Source organism: Channa argus, chromosome 5 (assembly GCF_033026475.1).
Source record: "Channa argus isolate prfri chromosome 5, Channa argus male v1.0, whole genome shotgun sequence".
Taxonomy (NCBI): domain Eukaryota; kingdom Metazoa; phylum Chordata; class Actinopteri; order Anabantiformes; family Channidae; genus Channa; species Channa argus.
Genome location: NC_090201.1, coordinates 24,944,769 through 24,958,696, shown reverse-complemented (window position 1 = coordinate 24,958,696; position 13,928 = coordinate 24,944,769). Strand labels below are relative to the sequence as shown.

Here is a 13,928-nt window from a genome sequence, read left to right as displayed (position 1 = left end):
TGTGGAAGCATTTCCATTTAGTGTGTCGCAGTCCTTACGTCCAACAGCATGTGAAACACCTGGTCCCATGTTCACACAGTCGCTGACCAGATGTGTGAAGGTGAGATTGGTGCAAGTTCAGAACCGCTCTCTCTCTACGTGTGTTTTTTCCTTTTGTAATGTTTTTTTACAACTGCCTTAACTCAGCAGGTCAGAGCTTTATACATTTTGAACAGTTACTACAATTCCAAGGGGGTGTTTTGGAAGGATCCAGAGAAAGTCTCTAGGAGCAACAGGAAATCTCAGGGAAATCTCTCTCAGAGTCCACACACACACACTTCTTCTTCTTCACGTGTTCAGCTCACATTTTGGAACTTTGGCGTTTACAACTAAAAATTTAAAAGCACAATATGGTCTTTTTAGACCAAGTTGTTAAACTAAATAAATGCAAATCGTGCCTAATAGGCCTAAAATAGCATCTGTTTAATTATGTCATCAAATTTGAACAAGTTTTGAACTTGAACTCAGATCAAGTCAAATTTTATTTATAGTCCAACATCACTAATTTACCCCAGAAGCTTTTACAGTCAGTACTGCATTTTTTGTTTGTTTACCTGCCTCTTCTGCTTCCTGCCTCGATTGCATGTTACTTACAATTTGGTTCATACACACAAAAAACTCATACACTATATTGCCAAAAGTATTCGCTCACCCATCCGAAGAAATGAATTCAGGTGCACAAAGCCAGGTCCATAAAGACATGGATGAGTGAGTTTGGTGTGGAAGAACTTGACTGGACTGCACAGAGTCCTGACCTCAACCCGATAGAATTTGGGATGAATTAGAGCGAAGACTGCGAGCACTGTGTATTATGTATTTATTCTATTACTTATTTATTTTTAGATATACAAATGCTCTTAATTGACTGATCTGCTCTGAAACACAGAAAAACACCCTTTAATCATCCCTGTTATTGTGTGTACATTTAGAAGTGCAGTGGAAAGAACAGATAGCTCCACCCCTTAAATGACTCACCTGAGACCATTACAAGAAGTGCAGGTTATTTCTTGCGGAAGGACACAAACACTGAGACACAGATACTATCAGAACAGAACTACAACTTCCACAGAAGAAGAGAAGGACTTTCTTCTTTGTTCAATTGTCTTTGTTCCTGGCATCTTTTCATCTTCACTTCGAGAAAAAATGGCTTCTCAAGCTGAGGAGGATCTCTGCTGTCCTATCTGCCTTCATATCTTTAAAGATCCAGTTGTCCTGTCATGCAGCCACAGCTTCTGTAAAGCCTGTGTGAAGACAAGTTGGAAAGGGAAACGAACACGTGAGTGTCCGGTTTGCAACAGAATATGTCTATTAAATGAACCACCTGTTAGTTTAGCATTAAAGAACCTGTGTGAGAGTTTCTTACTGGAGAAAGAACAGAGGGATCCAGCAAAGTCTGATCTCTGCAGGCTACACTCTGAAAAACTGAAGCTCTTCTGTCTGGAGCATCAGGATCCAGTGTGTCTCGTCTGCAGAGATTCGAAAACACACATAGACCACAGATTCAGACCCATTGATGAAGCGGCACAGGATTGTAGAGAAGAGCTCCAGCAATCCCTGAATCTATTACAAGGTAAACTGAAGCTTTTTGAACACGTTAACGAAATCTGTGATCAAACAGCAGAACACATTAAGCTCCAGGCCTTACACACAGAAAGACAGATTAAGCTGCACTTTAGGAAGTTTTGGCAATTTCTGCAAAGGGAGGAGGAGGCAAGGATCGCTGCACTGAGGAAGGAAGAGCAGCAGAAGAGTCAAATGATGAAGGAGAAGATTGAGGTTCTGAGCAGTGAGATATCAGCTCTTTCGGACACAATCAGAGTGTCAGTAGCCTCCAAGTAGCCTCCAAGTAGCCTCTGTTAGTTCTTTCTTCTTCTTTCTCTAACTTGTCCCCTGAGCCCGAGCTGTGTTTGTTTCTGGTGGTTCGGTTCCCCTCTTGTTTTCAAGTTGGCTCCTTTCGTGTGCTGGTCCTGTTCATCATTTACATCTCTTTCAATAAAACCCCCTTATTTTGCAATCCCTTTCACGGTCTCTTTACTTGGTCCCTCCCTTAACCAAAAATCCTGACACAGAGCCACAGAGGAAAAGCTGGGAGCTGAAGATATCTCATTACTGCAGAACTGTAAAACTGCTGTGGAAACAATCCAGCAGTGCCCCCTGATGGAGGATCCACAGCTGGTCTCAGGAGCTCTGATAGATGTGGCCAAACACCTGGGCAACCTGACCTTCAACGTCTGGAACAAGAAGAAGGAGATCGTCTCCTGCAGTCCTGTGATTCTTGATCCAAACACTGCTCATCCAGAACTGATTCTGTCTGAAGATCTGACCAGCATGAGATTTGGAGAGAGACAGAAGCGTCCTGATAACCCAGAAAGGATTGTTTTCTTTCCCTCTGCCCTGGCCTCTGAGGGCTTTAACTCAGGTATGCACAGCTGGGACGTTGAGGTGGGGGAGAATGCACATTGGACAGTTGGTGTAGCAACAAAGTCTGTGGCGAGGAAGGAACAACCACTGTGTGGATTGTGGAGGATACAATTCTGTAATGGTGGATACACAGCATGCTCCTCACCAAATCCAGCCCAGGTTGTGTTGGTAAAAAAGAAGCTCCAGAGGATCAGAGTTTGTCTGGACATTAATAAAGGATAGCTGTCGTTCTCTGATCCTGATTGGAACACACACATACACACCTTCACAAACACTTTCAGTGAGAAGATGTTTCCATACTTCAACACTGAACATGCCCTCCCGCTGAAGATAGTGCCAGTGAAGGACACTGCAGACGAAGTGTACTCTAAAAGTTGGTGGTCTTTTTGGTAATTCATTGCTCAAATTCTGAGATATAAATGCAAATATTTAGATGTGTGGATCTGTTCATGTAGTGAAGTGAGGATTAGGACCAAACACTGCTGCTGTTTGGGCAGACAGGAGAATACATGAAAGTGATCAACTTGCTCTAAAACATATCTTGATTGCCTTTATCAGGCCTGTCTTCATAACATTATATGGTTTACTGTGATAAAAAAACGCATAATGTTTATACTAGAAATAAGGACATTTACAGTTTTGATTGGGGTCTAGTAGAATACTTTTTTAGAAAGTAGTAAAGGACAAAAGGACAGGACAAAAAAGAAAAAAAAAAAGGCAGCTGTAGTAGTATCTCTGAGATATTTGAAGTAAATAATAGTACAGTATATAATACAGAATTCATCTCTGGAGTATTTAATTTCTATTTAATAAATTTTTAGTTAAATTGCTTATTATTATTTAAGTAGCACTAAAGAAGCATATAGAAACCTACCCCAACTTACCACAACCCTACTACTAGATGTGGTGTAGAGTTTTTTTTTATTTTAATTATTGTTGTTTTTAGTTTTACTAAAAAAGGGTGTGATCCTAAACACAAAAGAAAGAATGAAAAGCTGTCAGTTAGTCCTGTGCAACCAGATACAAAACCAAAGCTGCCAGTAAACGCCTGTGTATTTACAGACTGTTTTCCTGTAGCTCTGCATTTAATTAGGATCTAATACCCAAGTGATGAGTGTGTTATTTATCTAGTCCAACTCTCACCTGCTACACGTCTGAGCTGAGCCATTTTTAGAAAGTCCATGACAAAGTTCCACCCCTTACCTGACTCACCTGAGAAAAGTACTTCTCACCCTGTGTGGAATAGTCACATATGCAGAGTGACAATACAATTAAAGTTCAGAGCACAATGACAGCTTCTACAGTGTAAGAAGGGATACACGAGAAACTGGGGGGGGCATCTGAGTCCTGGGAAAGAAAATACTAATCTTCCTGGGGAAGGACGCTTGTAGAAGGCTAGTGTTACTGTAAGATACTGTTATTTTCACTCGAGATTCCTTCCCGAAAAGAGGAGGATCTTTTCTGTCCTATCTGCAATGACATTATAAAACTCCTCTTGTTCTGTCATGTAGCCACAGCTTCTGCAAAGACTGTATATCACTGAAGCCAGTACATGAGAAACTCAACCTCCTTTGAACAAGTTAAAGAAAACTGTGTTAAAACTGCAAAACACATTAGGGTCCAGGCTCAACAAACAGAAAGACAGATTAAGGAGCCATTTAAGAATCTTCACCAGTCACATGATCTGACCAGTATTCATTGTGGAAAACATCTTCCTGAAAACCCAAAGAGATTTGACCGTAAGCGTGTACTTGGCTCTGCGGGCTTTTACCTCAGGGATTCACTCATGGGATGTTGAGGTTGGTGACAGTGCTCACTGGAGAGTGGGTGTAGCAACAGAGTCTGCCCAGATGCAGGGAGAGAGACAGTGTGGATTTGGGACAACACTGTTCTACAATGGGGAATACACGGCACGTTCCTCACCTGATCCAGCCACTGTTCTTCCAGTGAAGCAGCTCCAGAGGATCAGAGTTCATCTGGACTGGAACACAGGAAAACTCTGCTTCTCTGATTCTGATACTAACACACCTATACACACTTTCACACACACTTTCACTGAGAACCTCTTTCCATACTTCACCAATGGAAATGCAGGCTCACTGAAGTTATTACCAGTGAAGGACTCCACAGACAGCAATGTGTGCAACAGGAGTTGATAGACTTTTTGGTAATATGTCTATGGACTAATGTCCAGACTGTGAAATCCGAAAGCAGATTTATATTTGTCTGATTGTACATATTATTATTATTGTACTGGTGGTGGGGGTGTCTGTAGCTTAGTTGGTAAAGCAGTCGTCCACGGACCACAGTGTCAGCGGTTCCGGGCTCCCTGTGGGTCAGGTGAGCACCCTGCATGTGTGTGTGTCTGTGTGTGTCTGTGTGTGTGTGTGAGAGAGAGAGAGGGAATAAGAAGCAACATTGTAAAGTGATATATAAATATAACCATTTACCATTTACTAGGTTCAGGGTTTGCATCCCCCTACATAGAGCTAAATCCTTAATAAACTGATAATGAACAAATCCTTTCATGTTAAAAACGCTTCAGTAACTTCCAAAGAAAATACTGCTGGTCACTGTAATATTTAGCAAATGTTACACAGAAAATAGCACTGTGAGGGGATTCGTCCACCTTAGTGCACTAGTGAATATTTCCAACAAGGTGTATGTGTCCACGGTAATTTGTGATTTGCAAAAAGTGTACTCAAGATTTTAAAAAATTAAAAATAAAGTTCTATTTATCTAAAATTATACTCATAAATGATTACTATACTAAAAGGTATATTTTATGGGAGAGATTATGGGAGATTGTAGCTGGTCATTTGACTGTTATGAAGCTCATTTTGAAGAGCACAATTTTACATTTCACATTATTGATCCTACCATCTGAAATTCCAGACTAAATGCTAATAGTACGCTATGGTTTTCTTTTTAAAATATAACTTATAATGTCTACAAATGTCTATTTTTTAACATCTGTCAGATGAATTTAATTAGGTAAAAGGTGCAAAAGTATGTTTGTATATGTATATGTATATATTGTGACACAAAATTTAAATTCTTAAGTAAAAAGTTGCTCAAGAATGTACTTGTACGGTATTTGAGTAAATGTACTCAGTTACTTTTCACACCCGTGTTTACGTGCACGCGGTTGATTGACCCTCGCGAGCGCGCGGTTGGGACCGTTTTTGGCTGTTGAAAGAGGTAAACAGAGCTGCGTCTTATTAACGGTTTTAAATGATACTATTTGGGAATTTTAAACAGTAGAATTATTTTAATATTGTGTCTGGTTTTCTTTCTTGCGGGTTTTTGTTGAGGTTCCACGCCTCTAGCCATAGATTCACACCGCTTTTCTCAGTGAGAAACGGCCGAGTAACGCTAACGTTAGCGTGAATCTGGTTACGTCCCACACAGGTGACGACTTCTCTGCGTCTTAAACAAAGTACGAAGAGGTTTGGATTATTGTCGGTGTCAGTGGGAATAATAGAGTAAATTGTGAGTAATTTAAATGTTAGTTAGCGTTAACGTTAAACTTCCGTTAGCCAGTCAATCAAAAGTTTAGTCTTTGGGGCATAAACAAGTTAAAGGCCCCAAAACGTAAAGGAATAGAACTATTACAATTTACTGTATCTTTTGCAGTCTTGAAGATTTTTTTTGTTTGTTTTATCAATTTAGCGTAATTATGCATGTTTTTGACTGGTTGCTTTGTGTCGCCATAGTCCAGGGATTCTCATGGACCCCTGCTCTGCTAGTTTTCCAACTACCCTGCAATTCCTACTGCTGATAGCCTGGATGAACAGCTGGAAGATGCCATCTCGGACAAGGGTGGGAAGACAGAATGCATTGGTATCTTCCAGCTTCTAATTGAATCGGGTAAATTAGTTGGAAAACAAGCAGTGCAACGAGGGGTTGGGGGGGGAAAAGCTCTGTCACCACTAGATCTGGACTGTGATTATGGAGCAGAGAGGAGTGCTATATCTGATCAGAGGATCTTAGTGTAGTAGAAGAGATTTCAGTTGTAAACTGGTGCCAAGCCATGTAATAATTTAAAAACAAAAAGTGTTAAATGTCGTTAGATTGTGGACAAGCTCCAGGGAAGCTGAGTGGACTGAATCCCGTACGAGGAGTGTTGCAGTAGTCGGGATGATCGGTGCCCTTTGCTGCCATTTTGAGGTTGTTTGTGTGTGGCTCTTCGTGGTTGTTTAGCATCACTTAGATAGTTTTTTTTTTTCAACTCTTGTAGTATTTTAGCTCTGCTTTGTGACTTTCAAATAAGGCATAATACGGGCTATTTTGTCCAGAGGTGCCCGTTGACCCTGTGGACCCTGTATGTTTTAGTCTGACTGGTATGAGTACATAATGGTTTGAGTTGCATTCTTTGTGGTAATAATATGATCTTTAAAACTCTGTGAATGTGGTAAATGCTGCAAAGCCCTGTCATACAGTATGTTGGGTAAGAAAGTTAGTCAATACATCTGATCATATAACTCATTCAAAGGTTTATTTAGTACATCACATTGTTACATTACAATGCTGACATTCATGATTTATAAATATACACTTTATTTTGAATGTTATATTCTAAGCATGTCAGTTCCAACCATACATAAAGCTGAAGCTAAAATGAGATTTAAACTGAACGATTTTTAATTATTATTATTTTTTACAACAAAGTTACAGCAGAATTGAAATTAAGGAGAATGATAGGACCATGGATAACTTAATAACAGCTGGTATCATCTATATGTTCAATATGTTGCATGACAAACTGGCATTCTAAGAGATATTTTTATTGAATACATAATTACATTTTATTGGAAATTCCTCATATTCTATATGTTACATGTGCAGACACACTCTATTAAAGAGGCGTATGTTGGCAGTTTCTTTAGTGGATTCCACGTTTAATGCTTGGAATCCGTCTATCAGTGAAAATGTGAATATTACGGAGAATGTTTTTCTTTGGTTCCATCCATTTACTTGCAGAACAGTTACAATAGCTGGTCGAAAGCATACTTCTTATTAACACACTATTACCATTGATACAGAATAAAATGTCACAGTTCCTCTAAATAGTCTGTGCTAACTATTTTGTTAGGGTTAGATTTTTATCAAAATTATTACTAATAAAAACCACGTTTGACTGGTAACCTTGCCAAACTCAAATGACTGCATTAAGTCTTCCTTTTTAGTACTTTGCCAGGGGTTAATAAGCAAGGCTATTTTCTGGAGACACAGCTGAGTTTCTTTTTTCTGTTCAGATTTAAATTGGATCCCTAAATATTTATGCACTCTGTATACTTCATCATTATCATCTGCATCATTATGCTGTTTTTCACAGGCAGTGTCTTCAGTGGGTTTTTACTCAGATTGCTTAAGTATGGAAACAGCCTGTCGGTGAAGGTGTTTGAGAAAGTATGTATGTGTGTGTTGGTATCAGGATCAGAAAATTATAGTTTTCCATTGTCACAGTCTAGATGAATACTGATTATCTTGGGTTTTGTATTTAATAAGAGGAGAAGTGGAGAATTCTGGTAGTGAACGTACTGAGTATTCACCTTTTATAGAACCCCATCCTCCATAATCCAGATTGCAGTTCTCCTTTCCTTTGGACAGACTCTGCTAAAACGCTAACTTTCCAGTCTGTACTGGCTTCAGTGTCAACATCCCAGCTGCGATTCCGTGAGTTAAAACCCTCAGAGCCTAGAACAATTGGATAGTAATCAAATCTTTCTGAGTTATCAGGAAGGGTTAGTTTCTCTCCAAGATGCACACTGGTCAGATCTTTAGACAGGATGAGGGTTGGTTTGGCAGTATTTGGATCCAGAATCACAGGACTGTAGGAGACCATCTTTCTCATTTTGTTCCAGATGTTGAAGGTCAGGTTGCCAGGGTGTTTGGCATCATCTATAAAATGAGTGAAGCTCTTGATGCTCCAGCAGAGGGTGCTGCTGGACTCTTTCCACTGCAGGAATGAGACATCTTCAGCTCTCCTCTCCTCCTCTGTCACTCTGATTGTTTACTCTGATGTTTTGCTGCTGACCTCCTCTTCCTCTTGTAGAAATTTTTGAAAGCCAGTGAATGCGTACTTCATATTATAAAATCTATTTGTATTCAAAAATTTCAGTTAACAAAGCAGGAAGAAACATGTCAAAATAATTTCAATAATATCAATAATTTCAATAATATGAATATCATTTACTGTAGAGTCCTCTACAGTAAATGATATTCAGTCATTGTAGATGTTAACGGGAGTCTATGCTTTTACTACTTTTAAAAGTACAAAACTACACATGTGTAGTTAATAACCCTGAATCTGTGAATTGAAACACACACTTCTTGATCTAAATATAATCTATATCGTGTTAGATTTATATTTGTAGTGTATATTTGTATTTAAATAACAGAAATGCAGGATAGTTTCTTTGATCAATCTCAGTCAACAAAAGTTTCCAGTAAACCACATTAATAATTTTATTTTGAAAGGATTTTGCAATATTTTGCGCTAAAATAACACTGAATAATTCTAATTCTAGGTACATTCTTCAACCACTGACACCAAGAAATATTATATATGAGAATGGATCCATACTATTTCTCATGAAAGCTTAGAATCTTTTATTTGCAAATTAGTTAAAATTACAAGTATAATCAGAGACAGTTCTAAGTTAGATTATTAAGGTATTATGTTGTAATTTACTGAGCAATATATGTAGCTTTAATAAGTAAACTCTTGTGTTTTTAAGAAGTGCATGGTGCAGTGCTAATGTAGTTTATCACATGTAACGCACAAAAAGGATACAACCTATTTATATTTTTAACAGAAAAGTTAAATACATAAGAGTAAAGTAGATTTTTATAAAAGAAAACAGAGGCATGGTGACAGTCATGATTTAGATTTTCAGTTTTATTTTCAATCGTTCATCAGAAGCAGGTAGATAATGAAAACACAGGTGTACCAGCTGATTACACAGGTTTTTGGATTAGGCTTATGATGTCACAGGTTGCCAAAAAATAAAATGTACAATCTATGCTCACTATCCAAACACCACTGGATCACTAGAGGCTTTTAATCCACTTTTCATGGAAGGTTACATGCAGTGATTAAAAGCAGTTACAGTTATTAGATAACATAAGATGTTAATTCTCAGTTCACCATATACACACTGATGACCCATAATGTTGAATAGGACCCCAATAGTCCCCTTGAATTGTGAAGCGGGGCCTTCATGGGTCTGGGTCCCACAGTGCACCCTGGTGTCATTAGTTCACCAGATGAACAGATTTTTATGTTACCTAAAATGTGATTCATTAGACCAGGCCATACTACTACTACTACTAGATATTATCAACATATTTGTCATACTCTAAAAAATAGGCAGTGCACATTTAATCCATCTGTTAAATTGTATATATGTATTCCAAAAGAAATAGTTCTATTATGTGTAAGTGTTAAGAAGAATGTTTGCTGGTTAGCCAGACAAACCAAACAACCGGACAAAGAAAACATGGTCATTTGTTTTGAAGAAAGGATTAAGTTATCAGGTTAGCAGTTCAATTGCTGAAGCATTTATTCTATCAAGCAAATTCTAACGGCGCACTAGTCCCCACTGTTATATCCACACTGTCAGTTTAAACTAATCAAGTGATGACGTGGTTGCAAGGCAGAGCATCCCTTCAACAGTAGCTGAGCAAATGACGAGATGTATGCTAAAAGTATTAATGGGTAATATTACTACATTATGAGGACCGTTTGACATTTAAACACAATTTAAACACTTTTTTTCCAGTTCAGCTTTACATTTTAATATAAGAGAAACATTTAAAAAAGTATAAGCTTTAGTTTGAAACTCAGCTCTGCAAATTTTGCTATACTTTAAAAGTTATACATGCTGTCAGTATCATTTTTACCTATGGCTATAATTTACACATTTATAGTACAAAATGTGATCGTAACTTTATATTTCCACACTTTGTGTCTACGTTATTCTAATCTACTGTTTCCTATTAGCCAGCTCAAACCAGAAAAGGTTTTAATTTTGCATCATTTATTATTTTATTGTATATTTGGTTTATCTTCCTTTTTAAACTCACCACATGTCTCTGTCTTTTCTTTTTCTGGCATTTCCATCAATTGTAAATTATTCAATTTTTTAGCACATGGAATCACCCCGTCAGTAAATGTGTGTGTGAAGGTCTGTAAGGGAGTGCCAGCGTCAGCATCAGAAAATGACAGCTTTCTATCAGTCCAGTCCAGATGAACTCTGATTTTCTTGATCTTCTTCACTGGAAGAGAAGTGGTTGGACCCAGTAACGATTGTGTTGTATATTCATCATTAAAGAGCCAAATTCTCCATAATCCAGAAACTTTGTCTTCCTCAGTCTCGCTAGACTCTAATACACCCACTACACAGTCTTTGTTGTCTTCAATCTCAACATCCCAGCTGTGCGTACCGGAGGTAGAACCATCAGGGCCCAGAAACATACAACAGTGATCTGTGTAGGTGTTTTCAGGAACGTCTTGTCTTTCTTCATCACTCATACTGCTTAGGTCTTTATTCAAGGGGAGTTCGGGGTTGGTCGTGTTTGGATCCAGAATCACAGGGCTGTAGGAGACCATTTGCTTTATTTTGTTCCAGATATTGAAGGTCAGGTTGCCCAGGTGTTTGGCCACATCTATCTTAGCTTCTGAGACCAGCTCTGGATGCTCCAGCAAAGGGTGTTGCTGAACTTTTTCAACTGAAACCTTGTAGTTCTGCAGGAATAAGACATCTTTGGCTCTCAGTTCCTCTTCTGTGTCTCTGATTGTGTCTGACAGAGCTGATATCTCGCTTTTCAGAGCTTCAATCTTCTCCTTCATCATCTGACTCTTCAGCTCCTCTTCCTCCCTCAGTGCAGTGATCCTGCCCTCCTCTTCCTCTTGTAGAAATTGATGAAGCTTCTCAAAATGCTCCCTAATCTGCTTCTCTGTGTGTTGAGCCTGGTTCTTAATTTGTTCATCTGTTTCATCACATTTCAATTTAAATTCTTGAATGAGCTCCAGTTTCTTCTGCAAAGGCTTCAGGAAATTCTGAAGCAGCTCTTTATTATCCTGTGCAGCTTCATCAATGGGGCTGAATCTGTGGTCAGTGTGTGCCTTTGAATGCAAACAGACGACACATACTGGCTGCTGATGGTCGAGGCAAAAAAGTTTGAGTTTCTCAAAATGCAGACTACAAAGAGCCCCAGAGTCTTCTGAACCTCTGTAATCTCTTTTCTGTAAGAAGGCCTCACACAAGTTTCTTATCAAAGGACTCACCGGTGGATTGTTCTGTAAAGATACTTCCTCACAAACTGGGCATTTATATGTTTGCTTCTCCACCCACCAACTCTTCAGACAGCCTTGACAGAAAATGTGGCTGCACGACAGGACAACTGGATCTTTATAGATGTCCTGGCAAACTGAACAAGAGAGATCCTCCTCTGATGGGTAAACCATTCTCTCTCTAAGAAAAGCTGGAAAAACAAAACAAGACATAAAGTTAGTCAGTTGGTTGTGGCTCCTTTCCCTTTTCTGCAGTTTGTTTTTGTTAAATCTCTGTTTACCTCTATCTCCTTCACTTTGCATTCCGACTTTACTAATGTTAAAATAAAGTTTTTGGAGTTTGCAGGTTTGACTTCCAGCTTTCAGTCTTCCTTGTAATTGTCGCCTTTTTGTCCGAGTTAGTTATTTTAATGTGCAGGTGAATCTTTGTATCTGCCTCTCTTTCATCACCGTCTCCTCTTAAAGGAAAATAACAGACTCTATTCTTCTGCTTCTTCCTTTTTAAACTTAATGGGTGGAGCTTTATTAGACTCTCTTTTGTTTTTTCAAAGTTTCCTGATGCTTTTCATTGGGTGAAGCCACCATGCATCCACCGTTTAAATTTTGTGAGAAACTACTGTAGATAGGTCTGGGCTAATCCAACTGGCTCATAACGACAAAAGCATTACAATTCTGAATAATGAGCCGTTTATTTTGGTTATTATAAGACAAACTCTGGGTTTGTGTTTACTGTGAAAAATAACCACAGTCATGTGCTTTCAAAACAGGCAGTGCCTAAACTGTATTACCATTTAATGACAATGTAATGTGAAAAGATAATTTCTATATTTTTCTATAAACTATTAGTTACTGTACCTGCTGCTTTTAAAAACTTTAATTTTGGTGAAATGAGTTGAAAGAAAAGAAAATCTCTCTCAGTCTAGAAAAAAAATATTTGTAGTTAATTGGCTAAAACATGTACAAAACACTGAGGCTGTAAAATTATGATGCATATCTTAAATCATTTCAAAGAGTTGTCACTGATCTGGGATATACAGAAATTTTGAGCTGTGTGGGTCCAGACTCTGGGCACTCGGGGGATTTCAAACAAGTGGGCGAACAGGAAATTGTGCTGAAGTAAATACTTTTGGTTTCGAGATAATTCAAATAAAGAGTCTCAACTCAGGAGTAGGAAAACAATCTCTGTTTAGTGGTTTGTGTGGGTGTGTCTATGAACTGTCAGACCTGAGGTTTGTTTTATTTCAAAGTTTTTCTCTGCAATTTCTGATTGGGGGATATAGACAAATGGAGGATCAAGCTGGCCAATCAGCATCCCGAGAGCCACCGTTTGAATTTAGTTTGAAATGAGAAATCTGACATACTGATGATCAGGGACATGCAGATATTGTAACTAATGAAATTTAAGCGGTTTTTATTTTTTATGTTATGTTTTGTACAGCTTATTATATGTGGCACCATGTTCAGTGTCAGATGTTGCACACTTGAACACTCAGGTTGTGTCTCCTTTCCCTTCTCCAATTTCTTTTAGTAAAAATTAAATTTACTTTCACTTTGTATCTTGCTTTACATTATGTTAAAATAAAGTTTGTGGAGTTTGCAGGCTTGAGTTTGAGCTTTCAGTGTTGCTTGTAATTGTCCTCATTTTGTGTGAGTCAGTTGTTTTAGTGAGAAGGGGAATTTTTCATCTGTCCGTTTCCATTTCAGAAAAACTATCATGGCCTAGGCTGCTCTTACTGTTAAAGGCCATAGAACATCCAAGCATCCAGCATTTGAATTTCATAAGAAACTACTGTAGATAGGTGCTTAGACACTTAGTGGAATAATAATATTAACAATTAGTAATTCTTTTTTTGCCTGAGAACAACATATTGATTGTTGCAAAACCATCCCCTCAATGATAAGTCAAACAGACAGATGATCCCAAATACATTATAGACGATATTGACTAGGGATGGTCGATATAAGCCTAAAATGTATCATAATATTATAGTTTACTTAGGAAAGAGTTGTACCAACATTTTGAATTGAAACAGTGTACGTAAAATAAAAGACAAGTTAGGTATTTTCACAGTCAGTGAGGGTTGTGATCAGTGATCAGAAATACCCTGTGTAATTACAGCATTTGGAAGTTCAGGGGTTTTTAATAAATAGCAGCGTGTAAATAGCA

General features: G+C 38.3%; 1 protein-coding gene and 1 pseudogene across 1 annotated transcript; one reads left to right on the top strand and one right to left on the bottom strand.

The window, feature by feature from the left end:
• The first annotated feature begins 618 nt into the window (after positions 1-618).
• LOC137127832 (E3 ubiquitin-protein ligase TRIM39-like) lies at positions 619-4,295 on the top strand (annotated as a pseudogene).
• A 319-nt stretch (positions 4,296-4,614) lies between these two features.
• LOC137127831 (zinc-binding protein A33-like) lies at positions 4,615-13,275 on the bottom strand. The gene is made up of 2 exons (XM_067505281.1): positions 12,043-13,275; positions 4,615-11,952 (listed from the first exon to the last, which is right to left on the bottom strand). Exons 1-2 carry the CDS (start codon positions 12,062-12,064, stop codon positions 10,514-10,516), a joined length of 1,461 nt encoding a protein of 486 aa, XP_067361382.1. The 5' UTR covers positions 12,065-13,275; the 3' UTR covers positions 4,615-10,513.
• Between the last annotated feature and the right edge of the window lie 653 nt (positions 13,276-13,928).

Bases quoted from the DNA above. Each gene is read 5' to 3' on its own strand.
- LOC137127831 (XM_067505281.1), bottom strand. From the start codon at position 12,064: ATGCAAAGTGAAGGAGATAGAG. The intron at 11,953-12,042 runs GTAAACAGAGAT...TTGTTTTTCCAG, and splicing joins GCAAAGTGAAGGAGATAGAG to CTTTTCTTAGAGAGAGAATG.